At 41.6% G+C, this 18,726-nt stretch overlaps 2 protein-coding genes across 3 annotated transcripts in view; one reads left to right on the forward strand and one right to left on the reverse strand.

Moving 5' to 3' along the window:
- Positions 1-93: 93 nt before the first annotated feature.
- Positions 94-2,840, reverse strand: Ankrd37 (ankyrin repeat domain 37). Its single transcript, XM_028881169.2, has 5 exons — positions 2,758-2,840; positions 2,397-2,549; positions 1,582-1,673; positions 761-952; positions 94-250 (listed from the first exon to the last, which is right to left on the reverse strand). Coding segments are annotated over exons 1-5 (465 nt in total). The 5' UTR covers positions 2,785-2,840; the 3' UTR covers positions 94-249.
- Positions 2,770-18,726, forward strand: part of LOC114701173 (LRP2 binding protein) — a 29,324-nt gene continuing 13,367 nt past the window's right edge. Inside the window, exons 1-5 of one of the 2 annotated variants that reach the window (XM_028881166.2) lie at positions 2,770-2,856; positions 10,385-10,474; positions 12,377-12,497; positions 13,181-13,293; positions 14,186-14,299. In XM_028881166.2, the coding sequence (XP_028736999.1) occupies positions 10,430-10,474; positions 12,377-12,497; positions 13,181-13,293; positions 14,186-14,299 (393 nt within the window). In that variant the 5' untranslated portion in view covers positions 2,770-2,856; positions 10,385-10,429. Of the gene's footprint in view, positions 2,857-10,384; positions 10,475-11,468; positions 12,054-12,376; positions 12,498-13,180; positions 13,294-14,185; positions 14,300-18,726 lie in introns of those variants that run through there. The other variant, XM_037211721.1, reaches the window with a different exon arrangement.

Raw genomic sequence — 18,726 nt, forward strand, 5'->3', positions numbered from 1 at the left:
AATTTGTTTCAAAAGTAGTAAAGAATCCACAGAAATTTTTATTCCTTGAATATTCTTTTAACAAGTTAAATAACAAAGCATGCACAGGCAAAATACAGTCATGTAAATACATGTATTCATGAATGTTCTCTTCACTTAGAAGAAAGTTTTCCTCCTCAGGAGTTTATCCGTATGGTAAGCCACAGCCATGGCTTATAGATCAGTCTGAAGTGAAGCCCTTCTTCAAACCTCTTCTTGCCTAACAAGATATCTGTTTTTGGGAAAAAAAAGAAAAACACGTTGACATTAAAAACATTTTGAAGGAGACTGGAGAAATGGCTGAGTGGTAAGAATATTTGCTGCATGATCATGAGGACTGGAGTTTGGATCCCAGCACCCAAGCACACACTAGACATACTACAAATGCCTGCCTGGCCTGTACTTCCGGCTCTAAGGGATTCCATGCTCTCTCTGCCGGCCTCCACATGCACCCATTGAACACACACAGGCACATGAGTGCATTGATACACAAGCATGGAGACAATCTTTAAAAGAAAAAAAAAAAACTTTTAAAAGGAGGCCTCCCCAAATTTCCACCATATAGGATAAATTTTGGTCTCTAGAAGCTAGTAAGTAGTAACTATGAGCAAGGGTTAAAACTTTAGAAAATAAAGTCTACTGAACCTCTGATCAGAATGCTGATACTAAGTGCAACCAGAAACTCGATGCCAGAAGAGAAAGCTGTAAAGGAGGAAGCAAACAGCAGCTGGAAGGTACGTACCAACACTTCCTCTTCAAAGCTCTGTTCTCCACACCTGTTAAGCTTCGCTTCTGCCTGAGTACTGGAGCACAGGCATCACCCAATGATTTTGTTGTCTGCGTACATTTAATCGTTGTTAGAAACCTGGCACATTCTGGAAATCCACACGACCAAGCAAGATCTTCAGCTGTTTGCCCATTCTTATTACATAAGCTGAAATTAGACAAAAGGTGAGTTAAGTGAAAATCATTATTATTATTATTTTTCTAACAATGGAAACTGTAGCACATACCAACACTGGGTACAGAATAAATAAAAGACACTAACAGAGGAGCTACAAGTCGTCCACAATACACATGCGTGCACACACACATGCATGCACGCACAGCGTGTTCATGCACATGGGAATGGGGGTTAAAGAAAAGCTTAAGGAAATTAAGTTTTGTTCACTGTTGTATACTCAGTGGCTAGCACATTCCACACACCATGGGCATTCCATTATGTGTTTTTATTCTATTATCGTATTTCACTCTTGAAGGAATGTGAACAGCTACAAGAGCACTGGTGTTCAATATTCTCTATATTGAGTACCTAAATATAGAGGAAGAGTCTTCCTAAGCTGAAAACTACAGTGGAATCTGCCATGAGGAAGCCTTGCACCTCTGAATGTTCAGGATCCATTTCCACTTACTCGATTTGATAATACTAGATAACACCACTGAAAGGATAACATCAACCAGTTGGGCAAGTATTATTTTTGAGATCATGTATAATTCGGCTTCAGGAGTATGATTAGTTTAATCCGAGAAAACAAAGCCCGCAGCCACTGATTTTATACTCACCCAATCTGGGCATCACTGGCCACGAGGAGGCTAAGGCATTCCAGGCTTCCAACTTTGGCTGCCTTGTGGAGTGGCGTTTCTCCCAAAACATCCTTTAGGACAAGACAGCACATTAGTGTCTCCCCAACACTCTATGAAAGCCAGTGGGCAATCAAATATTAGCTATTTGATTAAAGTTCTCTCATTGTGCTAATGCAGAGTTTCCATCAATACACACAGCAGCCACTTTCAGATACATTAAAACTGAAGGGAATGCCAGCAAATGAGAGTTCCACAGAAGCCAAAGGTTGACAATTAAAAATTTCATCACACTCTAATGAAAACTACTGGAAGAAGTGATGCTGGGCATGGCTCCCACGTATTACTTCCTGGTCAACTGAGCTTGGACAAACAGCAGGTATTTTTAAAGTTACTGTAGATGTATACTACATAGCGTGATTGCCAGTGGCCACCTATTGCTAAAGAGCATTTGAAATGTGGCTAAACTGAATTGAGCTATGCCGTAAGAGTAAAATACACACTGGATTGTGACATACGGAATGAAAGCAAAAATAAACTAGCCCATCAATCATTACTGATATAATTACAAACTGAAACAGAATTTGATTAAATTATTAAAATTAACCTCGTGGCTTGTTTTTGCTTTATTAATGTGGATAGTAAAGTTTCAAGTTACCATCTTGATTGTATACACACACACACATACACACTGGAAATTCTTACAAGCTTGTTTATACCAACTGAAACTGGCAGCCAAGTGCAGACTCTGGGTAGAGGGGAGGCTTGTACATAGCAACAATAGGTTACCTAGTTACCTGTTGGTTGAGGTCAGCGCCTGTTTGCAGCTGCCAGAGAAGAAAACAAGCAAGGCCGCCACCTGCAGCTAGGTGAACAGGCGACTGCTCCTGGGGATCCGGGGGTGCGTTGACTGACGCTCCCGTCTCCAGCAAATTCTTGAGGCCATCATCCTGCAGGAAGAGAACAGACTGTCACTGTCCTGCCTGAGCCCGCGCTGAGCTGAAAATCCACCCCCGCCACGGGAAAAAAAAAAAAGAAAAAGAAAACAAAAATTTGATTTGGGAACCCAGCGGTCAGTCACTGTCACCCTTTCGAGAGCTCCGAAAACGGACCTCTCGCAAGACAGCCTGCAGGACTTAAAAGGGGCGGGAGTCTCACCTCCAGGTTGCAATTAAGCAACAGCATCGCCCACCTAAAGCAGATGACAGGAGTCCCCGGGAGTGCGGAGAAACTACACGGGCTGCACACTACTGGCAGGTAAGAGTGCACGGGACTGACCCCAACGTGCGGGAGGAACTTAAAGCTCTCAGGGACAAGCAGGGCGGCTCCTCCCCGCCGCTCCCTAGCCCGGGAGCGCCCCACGGTCTATTTCTCCACCGCGCCCTTTTTCCCAGCCCTGCGGCGGCCTCACGTACCCAAACACAGACACGTGCAGCGAGGAGCCCGGGAGCTGGGGTGGGTGGAGGGGGAGGAGCCTTCTGCGCGGCCCCGCCATCTGATTGGCCAGTTCGAGGGCCCCCTGGCTCCGCCCCCTTCAGAGCGAAGCCCCGGCGGCCCTGGCACGCGTGCGCAGTGAAGGCGATGGGCGGGGAGGGCGGGAGGCTTCGCTGCTGCCCCGGGGGCGGCGGCCACGCTGCGTGCTGAGCTGGGCACGTAGCACCGGGTGGCGCCGAGCCGGGTCAGCCCTCTGGAGGAGCGGAAGTCGCTGGGGCAGAGTTTCGTGTCTGCGGGCGAGCACGTAGGCCGGAAAGGAGGGAAGCCGAGCCGAGCGGCTCTCCCCCGTATCCCACCCCAGCCCAGCCCCACTCATCCCATCCCGGGGCCCGGGCCTCGGCCTCCAGCTGGGCCGGAAGGAAGGAAGCTGAGGCAGGGAACTGGCTGGGCTGCAGCGGCGTTGGGGGGTGGGCGGGGGCGCGCCGACGTGACCCCGACGGAGGGGTTGACCCTAGGGGAACGTCCTCCCAAATTCTCAGCCAGCGCTGCCAGGATTGTGAGACCCCAGGGTGGCAGGTCCTGTGAAATAAGCCACCCATTGTCACGCGTCCCCTCATAGAGGGCCTGACCACGCTCGCCTGGTCCTGGAAAGAGCTGGTAACTACAAGGAGGTTTGCCAAGACGAAGGAGGGGGTCATGTGATGGCCCTCGCTGTGGTTATTGGGGAACACGGGAAGGGAAACAGAGGAGAAAGCAGCCAAATTCTATTTAGGCCAGGTCATTGTTGACATCCGCGATCTGTTGACAGCATGAAGCCCTGCGCTGTGACCTGAGAAGGTCTCCCATCCACCAAAACCCAGAACTCAGACGGAAACATCAGATAAGCCGAAATCAAAAGGACGCTTGGCAGGATACTTGGCCAGTACTACTCAAAGCAGTCAGGATCATGATAAATCAGGAAGGGCTGAGAAACAGGCCAGAGGAAACACAGTAATAATTTAGGATGAGATTCTAAAACAAAAAAAAATGGCATCACTAGTAGAATTCATGACAATCTAATAACCCTAATGTTTGAAATCCTGGTGATGTTCCAATGTCGGCTTTCTGATTGTGGTAAAAGTAATGTTAACAATGGGGGGGGGGCGACATACAGATAAGATACTTATGGTAAGCCTCAAATATATAATTTAAAACATTTTATGTTGTTTCTTTCTGTAAGCCCTAGCTTTTAAGGGAGGTTTATTAAATATTTAGTTTGCTGTTCAATAGTATTCTGTCTCAATAGTTGTTACAGAAGATAACTGAACCAGTATGAAGCTAGTTTTAAAGAACATGTTTATCACAATCACAGATCTCCCAACTAGCTACAAAGTTTTCAACCATTTAGTTTCACTAACCAATATATTTCTTCGATAAGACACACTGCCCATTGTGGTGATCATTTGGCAGGCTTAGACTGTTCCCTAGAACAGGGCTTCTTAAAACTTTTTCCACTCATGACCCCTAAAGAGGCAAGGGCCTGAGAAAATTATGTTTTGATTCCATTTGCATAAGTGTATAAAACAGGTACAAATCAAACTTTTTTTTCTGATAATAAATCTTAAATTTATTTTAACACAATTCTTTCATATGTGTATAATTTTACAATTTATAAGGTAATGCAATTTGCATACGAACAAGATGAATATGCTTCCTTATTTTTACATAAAAGAAATAGGCTAGTATTTGATATTAAAGAACATAGAGCAACTTCAGCCTTTTTTTCAGAATAGGTGAAAATAAACTGTAAAAGATGAAAAGGACCTGGAGAGAATATCTGAATTGGTAAAGTACTTGCTGAATTCAATCTCCAGCTCCCACATTAAAAACAAAACAAACAAATACAGCTACCTGTACCCGTAATTCCAGAGCCATAGGGGTGAATCCCTGAGACTTGCAGACCCTGTCTCAAAAAATATGTATATGTGGTTATCTAAGAACCTGGCCTATAGAAAAATAACAGTGGCAAGTTCTACCTTAGAGCCTATGACTTCCTCGTCCAGGATTATAGAAGCCTCTTCTAAGGAACAGGCTTCAAATCCTAACAGAAGGCAGGAGACAAAGAATTGTGTTTGGTTTTTTTTTTTTGTTGTTGTTGTTGTTGTTTTGTTTTCAAGCCAGGATTTCTCTGTGTAGCTTTGCACCTTTCCTGTATCTCGCTCTGTAGACCAGGCTGGCCTAGAACTCAGAGATCTACCTGGCTCTGCCTCCCGAGTGCTGGGATTAAAGGCGTGCGCCACCACCGCCCGGCTGAATTGTTTTTTTTTAAATGAGGTGCATTTTTTAAAATATTTGTGGGCTTTTCTGTCTTGTATTTGTTCCTATAGTTTTTGATCAGTCTTATGTTGTGCATTTCCCTCATTTTTCTCGGAGGTAATAAAATTCAGATTTTTACAGAAAAAGTAGAAAGAAGAATTCTCATTTCATTTTTGATGTGGAAAAATAATATCACAGTAAGACAAAGACATGCTGGAAAGAATTTTCTAGACTCCTTTAGAGTTTCTGCGTTCTATTTGTTATTCATTCAGGTTGTAGTAACTAGGTGACAAGAGACAGACAAGAATTTTACATACTCAAGGTCCATACTAACTGAACCAAGTCTACTAAAATCCAAGATAGGAAGGTAGGCTAGGTAGATACGGAGGAAGAGAAGGGAGGGGAGGGAAGAGAGAATGGCTGTCAATAAAATACACCTAAGATAAGATCCCTAGTGACCTATTTATTCCTCCTTTGGAACTTTCTCAAGCCTCTCAAATGGTTCCACCAGCTGACTGATAAGCATGAATCAGGGAAGGATATTTCAGACAGAAAGTAGGACAGTGAGAATAGGATCCCTTCCCTCCTGATTTCAAATAAAAGACTGCCTTCTCCTCTCAGAAGACATCTCCTTTCTGTCTTGCTCTAAAATTGAAGTCTCTGACTTCCTCTGAGAAAGACACACCATTTGCCAGAAGACAAGAGACAACTGGACTTACCTGTTACTCCAGAGCCAGCTCAGGACTTGGGGCAGGGACAGGCAGCCTTGTGGACCTCTAGTGATTGTTTTCTAAATAGTTGAGTGCCTCTGCTTGAGATGCTTCTCATAGTCACGAAGACAGCAGATCAATTAAAATTTTTTCTGCTTCAGATTCTTGTCACTTTTCTATGATTGTTTCTGTTCTGAACTGTTAGCACACTGGGAGGGTGAGGAACAATTTTCCATATAAAAGTTTTATTCCTGTACTTCACTTCATGATCTCCAAAAGCAGGAAATTGTCTCTCTCCACCATGTACTCATAACTACAATGGCATGTAGAGCTTTTCTGTACAAACATATATATATATAATAATTCATATATATATGAATTATAAGCATATCCATTATGATTTACCACTGGGTGTTGAATGAAATCCACTCAAGAAAGGAGCTGATAATATGTGAGGCCCTAGGTTTAATCCCTGATATTAAAAAGGCAAAAATAAGGGAGCTAAAAATAGAAAGCAAAGTTCCCCTGTGGGGCAGACAGACTCAAACTGCTTGAAGCCTGACTCAGTGGTTTGTGCTGCCTTATGCAACTAGAGTCCAACTGGAAATAGCCACTGGTGCCTCATCTCCATGGCCAGTTTCGGGATGGAAAGTAGTGTTATAAAACCTACAACCTCTGAATAGTGAGGCCCTTGAACTCTATTCAAATATGACCCAACTCAAATGGCCCTGGAGGCAAGGCCAGGTAACTTCTTCATAAAAAGGACTCCCTTTGAGGGACACAAGTCTCTGTCTGAGAACTGACCCACAGTCTTTCCGTCTACAGTTAAAACTTTTCCATCACTTTTGTCTGGGTCTTCTGGTTGTGGGTCTTTTAAACTCACACCTTGGACACACCCAATACTGAACACACACAAAAAGACCTGGCAGCCAGCGCTGGCCAACAAAGGTTTCCAAACAGGAAATGGCTGGATGAAAGACAGGATGGATGAAGCAGGCAAATCCTATTTTTTTGCAGTTGGTGTTAAGGTTTTGAATATGTCATCTTTCTTCATTGGTTTTTTTTTTTTTTTTTTTTTTTTTTGGTTTTTTGAGACAGGGTTTCTCTGTGTAGCTTTGCGCCTTTTCCTGGAACTCACTTTGTAGTCCAGGATGGCCTCGAACTCACAGAGATCCGCCTGGCTCTGCCTCCCGAGTGCTGGGATTAAAGGCGTGCGCCACCACCGCCCAGCTTCTTCATTGGTTTCAGTGCTCACAGAATACAAGGTAAATTGGAGAAAAATAAAGGAAACGCTACTTGGTTTTCAGTGAATGCTACTGTAACATAGCAGATTATAATAGGCATATTCCCTTTACTTCTACTTTTTCCTTCTCATTCAGAGAATGATGTAAACTTGTCACACTCAAAAGGAAGGGAGCAAGTACTTTCACTTTAAGTAAATAAATGGGCCTTCCTGGGAAGGAAAGAAAAGGAGAATCATCACTGCTTGCTTCAATATTGTCTTGGCAATCATGAACATCTTGCCACAAATCAATGACAATGGTTTTCTCTTTCTCTCACATATGGATAGATTATGCTTTCGGTTGATATATGTCTGTTACTAGCCTGTCTCATGGATACTGGCAGAAGACAAGACTCCTGGGTCAGAGTCAGATGACCCTACTGCTCACTGAAAACAGCAGTTAGTGTTGATGGCATGATATTTGGACCAGTTCTACAGCCCACCCCGTCCCCCAGTTCTCACAGAGGTGTCTCAAAAGGCACAGCCAGCTGGGATGCTTGGTATACACAGAAGACTCATGAAAAGGGCATACTAACCTTGAGCAATTCAATGCTTGTGAGGAAAGCAAGCCTGCCCTTTGTCCGTGGGGACGCATAACTGTTGTAGAATATTATTTTAAGGTGTGTTACTTCTGTTTATGTTGCCTTTGTTTAACTCTGAAGCTGTGTTACTGTGCCTGTCTAAAACACCTGATGGTCTAATAAAGAGCTGAATGGCCAATAGCGAGGCAGGAGAAAGGATAGGTGGGGCTGGCAGGCAGAGAAAATATATAGAAGGAGAAATCTAGGAGGAAGAAAAAAAAGAGAGAGAGAAAAGCCAGAGAAGGAGGAGGACTCTAGAGTCCAGCCACCCAGCTACACAGCAAGCCACAGAGTAAGAAACAAAGAAAGGTATACAGGAATAGGAAGGGAAAAGCCCAGAGGCAAAAGGTAGAGGGGATAATTTTAAGTTAAGGAAAGCTGGCTAGAAACAAGCCAAGCTAAGGCGGGACATTCATAATTAAGAATAAACCTCCAAGTGAGATTTATTTAGGAACTGGGTGGCGGGCCCCCCAAAAGAGTAAAACCCCCCAAACCACATTACCTTATCCTTGGAGGTTACTAACTGAAAACAGGCTCCCGAGAAAGGCTCAAGGAAGAACACATAGCATCTCGAATTCTTCATACATTCAGCACCCTCCATGGATTGCCTCTCCCTGCCCCTATTCAGTTCTCTGTAGCCCTGACTGTCCTGGAACTCACTCTGTAGACCAGGCTGGTCTCAAACTCCGAGATTCGCCTGTTTCTGCCTCCTAAGTACTGGGGTTAAAGATGTGCACCACCACAGCCTAGCTGGATTGCCTATTTTAATAGGACAATGGTCTAAGTGGATTGTCTACTGGATTCATGACTGGCTAGGGACAAATGTTTAGGAAGGGGTGGTGTGAACTGTTGTCAGCATTCAGAGCAGCTGACTTTCAAAGGCATAGGGACACTCAGATCCTCATCTGAGAAGGGAATGTCGTCTGCTTCACCCACTGTTCCTCACCAAGTCACAGGTTCTGGTTACAGAGTTATATCTGGTTATACTCAGTGGGTAAAATCACTTAGAGTGCCAAGACTTCAGCACCTGCGTTTAATTCCAGGAGCCACATGGTAGAAAGGGGATAACTGAGTCTTGCAGCCTGATCTCTGACTTATGAACTCATGCACACACACACACACACACACACACACACACACACACACACACACACAAACACACATAATAAAAAATTCAAAAGCACAGGTTCTTTTCTGATTATATGTTATCAATGAATGCTCACACTTTCTATCCCAGGATGGTCTAAGTTCATGACATAGTATGCACACAGCTGTTCAGCTTCAGATGATTTTATGCTGAATGTCAAAATTTGGCAGAATGAATACAGACTCTCAAATTTAAAATCTTTTCTTAGCTCTCGCCTCTCATCTTGAAAGCACTAAATTTGAATCACCTCCTCTAGCAGGCCTGCCTGTTAAAAATCAGAGTGGAAATTACCGCTCAGAAATTGGCTTTTGTTAGATATAGCCTCATGACTGTGAGGACCATCCATGATCAGGTCTAGGGGTGGGAGAGCAATTATAGGTATTATGTGAACATTAGGAAAGTTAGATTAAAGTCAAAATTAGGGAACACAGAGCAAGGCTTGCTCTTCTCCTCCAAGATACATGTGTTCGCAGCATGGGTTGTCAGTTCTCCGTGTCCAGGGTACAAACTTGAGAGGATGGAGCTGTGTGAGCCAAAGTTACATTTTTAGTTTTAATTACTGTGCCTTAGAGATCTATAAAACAAAAATGCCTCTGATCTGCAAGCCCCTTGCCCAAGGACAGATAGTTCCTAAAATGCTGGAGGCTGTTGTTAATGGGAGATAACAAGTCACATGTTTTCACTTCCCTAAACAAGTTTGTTTGACCCATCAGTACTGGATGTGCTTGATCTCATGAGGGTGGGAGTTACCTAGGCAGGAAATATATCAAGATACATGCTTGTTCCTGATCAGACCTGATGGGAAATGCAGTATGGGTTTTCCTTCTTAAGCCCACGTCATATTTGATTCTGGGTAGTTTCCTGGGAACCTGGGTATAGACCTGGCCAGGGCCCATCCACCTGACCATTATTTAATTAAAGCTTGCTTCATTTTTGGCTTTAAACTGTGGTGGTAGTCTTATTCTTGATGGGTGGGATTAACAGTAGCACTGATTTCTACAGACTGCAGGGCCAGTTTCTCAAACTATCAGCTTCTTAAAGTGGCGGGCCCACATTTCTAACATATATAAACATTATATTTACTTTGCTTTTTTTATTTTTATTTTTAGGAGAGAAAGAATAAATAAAATAGTATGTGGGTGCCCTTGCCAACCAACAACCTTGATATTAGGTGAATCACCTCCCTCGATTGCATGTGTATTCAACAAAGCTCAAAATGATCCCCATTTCCTCAAGTTTTATAGGAGTCAGAACTTTAAAAAACAAAAACCAAACAACAAAAAAGCCCTCACATTTAGTAGGAGCTGAATGAATCCTTTTCTTGGCTGTTTTTCAGGTTCTCTGAAATACTTCTTCTTAAGCCACTAAAACAACAGAAACCATGTGCAGCCCTATTGTCGAAGACAACAATGTGAATTTAAATGAGGTACGGTATTGTTTGTGCTTTCTTTTATTTCTGGTGCCTTTCTTGGACTTACCAAGGGTTCTCTAAACCAGTCGATGTCAATCTCTGGGTCGCGACCCCTTTGGGAGTTAAATATCAGATATCCTGCATCTCAGAGATTTACCTTATGATTCATAACAGTAGCAAAATTACAGTTAGGAAGTAGCAATGAAAATAATTTTATGGTTGGAGGTCACCACAACTCGAGGAACTGTGTTAAAGGGTCCCAGCATTAGGGAGGTTGAGAGCTGCTGCTCTAAACCGTTTTGGAAATTAATAGCATACGGCGTTAATGTCTTCGGTGAAATAAAAACCTGTCATCCGGTTTTCTGAGGGGTGGTCGACAGGGTGCTGTCCTTCTCTTGGGATCATTTTCTTCTAAATATCTTATACATGTTGCTTTGCTCATTTGGGAATTTCACAATCTTTAGTGGGAACTGAAGGTTTTGAAATACACATAATCTAATTACTTTATTTTTTTAAGATTTATCTTTATCTTTATGTGTATCTGTCACTCGTGAGCAGACGACAGCAGAGGCCAGGAGAGGGTGGTCCTCTCCTGCAGCTGGAGCTACAAGTGGGGGTGACCCACCCAAAGTGGGCTCTGGGGGCCAAACTCAGATCCCCTGGATGCACTTTGTTTGTTTGTTTTTAATTAATTAGTTTTTATTTTATGTGTTATGAGTGTTTTGCCTGCATGTATGTATGTGCACTAGACATGTGCCCAGTACCTGAATAAACCAAAAGAAGGCATCTGATCCCCTGGAAGGCACTGGGGTTATAAACAGTTGTGAAATGCCACGTGGTTGGTTGGGAATTAAAACCCTGGTGCTCTTAATTGCTGAGCTGTCTCTCCTGTCCTGTAACCAATAACTATGTTTGTTTGCATGTTGGTTGGTTGGTTGGTTGGCCAGTTTGTTTTGGGACAGGGTCTCATTATGTAGACTAGGCTGGCCTTGAGCTCACAGAGATCTGTCTGGCTCAGCCTCTGAGTGCTGGAATTGAAGACATTAGGTCCATTAACTTGTATATCAAGGAAAGGACACTTTAAGATCCTTCAAAGTACAGATAAAGAAATTAGCTCCCAGGTACAGACATTTCAGTGAGTTTGTTGTTGTTGTTATCTTAGTAGACCATTTCTCCTTCTTTTGAGTCCCACTCTCATCTAATCAAGCAGCGTGTTGCCTAAAATGGTACCCTGTGAGTATATAAATACAGCTTTCCAATCACACCAAGTTTCTCTTGAGATCTTCGGTAGACCACCAATCAGAGACCTCGCCTGGGAGCTGGCTCCTGATTGGTGGAAGCAAGTTGCAACAGTAGAATGTCAAAGAGCAGAAAAAAAGAAAGAATAAAAAGCATAGCAACAACAGAGTTTGCTGTCCTCACCCCCCTCAGCCTAGGCCAACCTGGACTCCTTCATCCCAAATGAGGTGGCCCCTACCTTTTATATGAAGGCTCTGATTCACCATACAGCGGTGATCCATCTGGTAACATGGCAATCCAACACAGACCGGAAGAGAAAACTGAGCAGCACAGTTAAAATACAGTGTATTCCCAGGTAAAACAGACGAATGCTTCCATTCAAAATGGATTACTCAGAAAAGCTTCAGTTACAAAGCCACAGAAAGTCCCTAGTGACCTGAACCATGTGGGTGAGCAGTATTGTCTGTTGCCACTAAGTGGCAGCAGCTGTGAATGACAAGGCTCACAGATGTGTGTGAACTCACCCTCAGACAGGAATGTCTGCTCACTCAGGGTCCTGTGGCCTGGCAATGTGGGGCAGAGGCCTTGAGAGTGGGTTCCAACCAGGAGTGAAGTCTCCCTTTGTGCTTTTCTGGAAGAAGGGATTTTAATCATCATATGTGTTCTCCTTGTTTACAGGATCCACGCTGTGGAGACAGGATGAAACTCACCAGTGAAAAGTTGCCCAAAAACCCTTTCTCTCTCTCTCAATATGCTGCTAAAAAACAGAAATTCTTCCAATGGAAGAAGGAAAAGCCTGGTATAAAATATGAATGTTAAATCTTTGCTTGAATAACATTTTTACTGAAATTCCATGTATGCTAGAATGAACAAGAAAAGAAAGGCATATCCTTGGTTTCCAAGAGGTAGTAATATTACATTCCTTTCTGGCTCTCCTGGAGGTTGGTGACCTTCTTAACTCAGACAGCAAGCTGACCCCAGAGGTGTCTCACAATTCAAGCTTGATTATGATTTTACCCTCAGGACTTAAGGATAGCTTCTAAAAAAGAGAAGTCGGGTGTTGCTTCCCTCAGAGAATGTGACATGGTGCTTTACTGCAAATAGATATTTAAAGCTATTTTTATATAGGCTTTAACAACTCAAGTGGAGATGGTCATTTCATTTGATTAGTACCTTCTAAGTATGGCTCAAGCTAAGCATTTAACTCACCCACGAGACAGCTTTGCCCAACGGATGCAGAGACTGCATTCGCGTGCCTAGCTAGCAATGAACAGTAGTCCCAAACTCAATAAACATTTATTGATTATATAAGGTGTTGTATTAGGTGCTGTGATCATGACTTTTCTTGGGGCTAAGTTTTAGGACCTAGAAGGTGAAAAGAAACTGATATTAATAGCATCTAATGAATCCTCCGTTACATATGGCTTTAAGAGAGAATGTTCACATTATATAGTTAATGCAATTTTTACCTTTCTGAATCAGATTATTACCGCCATGCTAATTTGGTGGATACAGCATTGCAGTTCCTAAAAGAAAGAATAAAAAAAGGGGATGCTATGGCGTATTTTCTAAGAGGTCAACTCTATTTTGAAGAGGTACCATTTTTGGTCTTTTTTTAATTTTATTTTGTATAATTGTATTGTTAGGACTTAATTGTTGGGGTTACTTGGTATTAGTGGAGCAATTACATAGAGCAGATAAGGCCTTGGATCACACCCACAGTGTCACTCAAAAAGGTAGAGGCAGCAGATGGTCACGGCAAACTTTCAAGTGAGTTTCTTAGACTGCTATGCCTGAGAAATTCTGTGAAATCACATAGGCTATGGTTTTGCAGCTTTATGTGGGGTACACAGATGTAAGATTAAGGGGCTACCTGAAGTTATTATAAAGGAGTTATTTTGAAAGATCCATTTTCCCACTGTAAGTTGAAAACATACATTTTATGGTTTTATTCACAATATGTAGTATCATTCATAAGCTATTTGCATATTAATAATAATTGAATTCCCTGATTATTTGATACGAAAAGTAGCTTTTCATGTATTTTATACATCATGAGGAGGCCATTTCCTTACTTAGTCACTTTATCATGGGATAGCTTGGTAGGTAGGCCTAAGAGAAATTCTGTGTGCTATCATATCAGCTTCAGTACTAGAGCTTTGGTTTTTCATCAGACCCCAAAGAACTGTCCCCAGTCCCTCAGGATTCTTTGAGTACTCATGAAATCATTAGTTCACATCTTCCCGTCTCTCCTACCTTTTGATACTGGTACCTTCATTTACTCTAAATATCTCCTGAGGCGCCAATGTCCTCAGCCTATCTGAGATGGCACAGGTGTCTTAAGACAATGTCTTCTGGGTTTGAGCGGTTCCAATATGGCGCATTACCTGTTAACTGTGTGTCCTTAGGCACAAATGACCATTCAATGCTTCAGGTCAGAGTTACTTTAAACACATAATAAAATGAAATATTCTTTGGGGCTTTCAGGGCTGGTATGAAGAAGCCTTGGCACAGTTTGAAGAAATCCAGGAGAATGACCATCAAGCAATTTATCAGCTAGGAGTGATGTATTATGATGGGTTGGGGACCACCCCAAATGCCGTAAGTTATTGTTTTGTTCGTAGTGTTTAGGATTCCACTGCAATGGATTATTTGATGCCATGTTTGTGTTTTAACAATGTGTCTCCATTTTTACACCTTAATATTTAATTTTTAGTATTTTAAGGAACATTGATGTCACTGTAGACATATATAAAAGACAAAGGTAAATTCTTTGGGTCCCTTTCCACTCCGTCCTTCTTCAGCTCTGAATCTAAGCTAACAGCTTTTTGTCATAATTAGATTCAAATGTCAGAAACAGTGAGCTTCTCTGTACTTGAACTTAAATGACCATCCCCCAACGACTACAAAAATGCTTGATCTTTCTAGTGATTTCCTCCTCCCTATGAACACAAGGATTTATTCTCAAGAAAGACCTCCATGTTGAAGGTGCCACTATATTTTTGTTCCCACGGTGAGCAAGTCTAGTGAAATAAATATGCACTGCCACTTCTAGTTCATTGGGTGCCACTTAGGACCATTCCATCTCTCCTGGAAAACATAGTTTACCACTGCGTGTGGTTGGCTGTTTTTTATTCTTTCGGCTCTTTTCTCCTTTGAGGGCCCCACCACCGAGCTCTCAAATAAATACACACAGGGGCTTATTCTTACTTATACATGCCCGACCTTGGCTTGGCTTGTTTCTTGCCAGCTTTTCTTAACAATTATCCCATCCACCTTTTGCCTCTGGGCCTTTTCCTTTTTTTCTGTATAGCTTACTTTTACTCTTACTCCATGGCTGGCTGGGTGGCTGTGTGGAGGGGTGGCTGGCCCCTTCTTTTCTCACTCTGATCTCTCTTGCTTTTCCTTCTCTTTATTCTCTCTGCCTGCCAGTCCTGCCCGTCCTTTCTCCTGCCTCACTAATGACCGTTCAGCTCTTTATTAGACCATCAGGTGTTTTAGACAGGCACAGTAACATAGCTTCACAGAGTTAAACAAATGCAACCGAAAAGAATGCAGCACATCTTTGCATCATTAAAGCAAATGTTCCAAAGCATAAACAAAAGTAACACACCTTAAAATAATATTCTACAACAACTGAATTTCCCTTGTTGTGGTCTAGGGACAGGCAAGAGCTCAGATTCTTTTTCTGGACATAGTTCTCATGATTAACAATTTGCCCTTCTATATGTTGAAAGGTTTCCTGAAAAGATTATAGACATCCCATGAACTCTCACATTAGAAATTTCACATAAAATTTACATAAAAGAATTCTTTTTTTTTTTAAGATTTATTTTATTTATTATGTTTACAGAAGAGGGAACCAGATCTCACTACAGATGGTTGTGAGCCACCATGTGGTTGCTGGGAATTGAACTCAGGACCTCTGGAAGAGTAGTCGGTGCTCTTAACCTCTGAGCCATCTCTCCAGCCCTACATAAAAGAATTCTTATACACTGTACAAATAGTACAGATGTCTATGGTTTTCAATTTTGAGGGGCCAAAGTCAGAAATAGGCACTGTGGGGAAAGATTTTGATAACCTTGCCTGAGAAATTACATGGTCAGTTTGCTATAGATTTTCTCAGTTGCACAATGTGAGTCTTTAAGGGTCATTTATAAGCTTCTATAATTCACCACACAAAAAAATGTTCCTTGCTAGCATTAGCTCTCAACATGCTGTTGAAAATATTTTCCCTTATTTTTAAAAAAATGATTGCAAAGCTATACAAGTATGGATAAGATTTAGAAAATAAAATTTGAATCTCTTCAAATTCTACCATCAAATGTGAATACTTATTATTGGTACGCAATTATGATGAAGGTATTAATATGACATAGATTATGTTTATTGACAAAGGACACCCAAAATTCTTAGGTTAAAAAATGATAGAGTCAGCAAAATGGTTAAGTAGGTAGAAGTGCTCACTGAGCAAGCAAACCTAAGTTCGATCCCTGAACCTCAAGGTAAAAGAAGAGAATTAAGTTGCAAAAGTTGTCTTCTCGTCTCCACACATGCACCATGGCATGTGTATACCCTCACTAGATTTTTAATTTAAAAAAATAATAAAAATTGAAACATTAAAATGGGATGGCTAGTACAGTCCTATACAAAAATTTTCTGTGTGTATTTTTATATGCAATCTATCCATAATAAAATATGTGACAGGATGTATCTTGGTTATATGCAGACACTACACCACTTTGTATAAGGGACCTGAGCATGCATGACTTTTGTGTGCATGGAGGTCTTGAAACCAGTCACTGAGGATGTCAAAGAATAACTGTGTATTTGTATTTCATGAGTATGTGTGTCTACATACACACACACACACACACACACACACACACACATATAGATTTATTTATATACATAAACACTTTGGGGAAAAAAAGACCATATAATATATACCAATCTGTGATATTTTTTACCATAATAATTTTGAATGTCCTTCCTTGTTATTGAACATAATCTACATTATCACTCTAATACCTGCACCATTACCAATTACTCATCAGTAATAATTTTAGGCCTTATGTATGTTGTCTTATTGAAGACCAAGGGTAAATAAACTGAGTTTTAGAGAGCATTATTATAATATGACTTTCTCATTCCAATTGCTTTTTCTCATTGTATAAATAAATTTCACATGCTACCCAAATAACAATAAGTTTTTAATTTTCAAGCTTACTTAGACATAGCTTTCTGTGTTCATGAGAAAATCTGTCCTATCCATAAGGGTCTAAAATTCCAAATTCTAAATGCAAATGTTTTTTTTTCCAGAGCTGAGGATCGAACCCAGGGCCTTGCACTTGCTAAGCAAGCGCTCTACCACTGAGCTAAATCCCCAACCCCAACAAATGGGTTTTTTAATATCGGCTTCCCCAAACCTTGGCTTACACCACTTGCAGTCTGGTCTTGTGAATATTACTTAATCTTTCTGAACTCTTTAAGATAAGAATAAATTATCCTGGAGAGATATCTGCCATCTCCCCTCTCCCTTGGCCACAGATGACCTTGACAACTGATCATAGTCCACATTTGAGCTAAATCTAGGCCTAGCATTGGATCCGTTGTCAATACAAAAATTTTAAGAAGACATTACCAATTGAATATTTTATGTAAATTTCATGTATTATGTACATTTATGAAATAAAAGTCATTAGCCTAACTAACACAGTTGTTAAAAAGACTGAAGGATAACATATAAAAACATAGGGCATACCAACATCCATTCGTCATTTTCTTCTTTTTCAATCTTGTATAAAGCTATCAATGGATCGTATACTTTAGATGCCTAAATTTTCTTTTATTTTTTACTCTTTTTTATCATATGATGAAATGAATGGATGAATGGTAGATAAGAGGATTATTTGCATTAAATACAAGATATTTTACATTAACTACTTGTTTAAAGTTTAGTGAGATCCATGACTGCAATGCCCTTCCTCCAAAGTAAACCCAACTGACCTCACTCTTAACGCTGGTCTCTTAAGGCCTGAAATGCCCTTACCTCATCTGTCTCTCTCAAATGTGGATGTCCACGTCTCTTTCTGTCACCACCACGTGTTTATAATGAAGTACTTTTCATCTGTCTTTGCTCAGTCATCTCTTTGAGCTACTTTTCTCAGTGTTGAAGAACATAAGACTTCGTTCGGCCTTAATCTGTCTGCTCTCCCAAAGTATGTGTATCCAGTCCCACCATAGCTAACAGCTTCTGTACCTTTAAAAGGCTATCATACCAAAACCACATTCTGAAGTGCATAAAGCACATCATCCAGCACCCTGTAAATGTTTAACATGCAAGTCTCTGTCCCTTTATTTAACATCTAAGGCATCTACAAATATAGCAGTTAGAATGCAAATAGGTCCTAATACCTGAAACAGTAGAGTTTCTTTGTGCACTAGTATCCTTCATAGGGGTTATAATTATCCTTAAAATTGCCCGTGAAGGAGGACTGGAGTGATGTCTAAGTGATTAAGAGCATCTGGATAGAGGACCCAGGTTCAGCTACCAGCACCCAGGTTGGGCATCTCACAACCACCTGTACCTCCAGCTCTTTTCTGGACTCTTTGGGCACCACATCATATGTGATCATACATGCACTGCCCCAACCCCCCCCCCCACATATACACATGACTTAAAATAATGTTTAAAAGACAAACAGGGGCTGGAGAGATAACTCAGCGGCTAAGAAGAACACTGGTTGCTCTTCCAGAGGCCATGGGTTCAATTCCTAGCACCTGCCATGGCAGCTGACAACTGTCTGAGACTCTAGTTTCAAGGGATCCGATGCCCTCTTCTTGCTTCTGAGGGCACTAGGCATGCATATGGTATGTAGAAATACATTCAGGAACAACACGTGTGTGTGTGTGTGTGTGTGTGTGTGTGTGTGTGTGTGTGTGTGTGTGTCTATCTGTCTCTGTGTCTGTCTGTCTGTCTGTCTCTGTGCACTAGGCATGCATATGATCGTAGAAATACATTCAGG

Source organism: Peromyscus leucopus, chromosome 17, assembly GCF_004664715.2.
Source record: "Peromyscus leucopus breed LL Stock chromosome 17, UCI_PerLeu_2.1, whole genome shotgun sequence".
Classification (NCBI taxonomy): domain Eukaryota; kingdom Metazoa; phylum Chordata; class Mammalia; order Rodentia; family Cricetidae; genus Peromyscus; species Peromyscus leucopus.

Bases quoted from the DNA above. Each gene is read 5' to 3' on its own strand.
- Ankrd37 (XM_028881169.2), bottom strand. From the start codon at position 2,784: ATGCTGTTGCTTAATTGCAACCTGGAG. The intron at 1,674-2,396 runs GTAACTAGGTAA...CTTGTCCTAAAG, and splicing joins GCGCTGACCTCAACCAACAG to GATGTTTTGGGAGAAACGCC. The intron at 953-1,581 runs GTGAGTATAAAA...GTCTAATTTCAG, and splicing joins GCCAGTGATGCCCAGATTGG to CTTATGTAATAAGAATGGGC.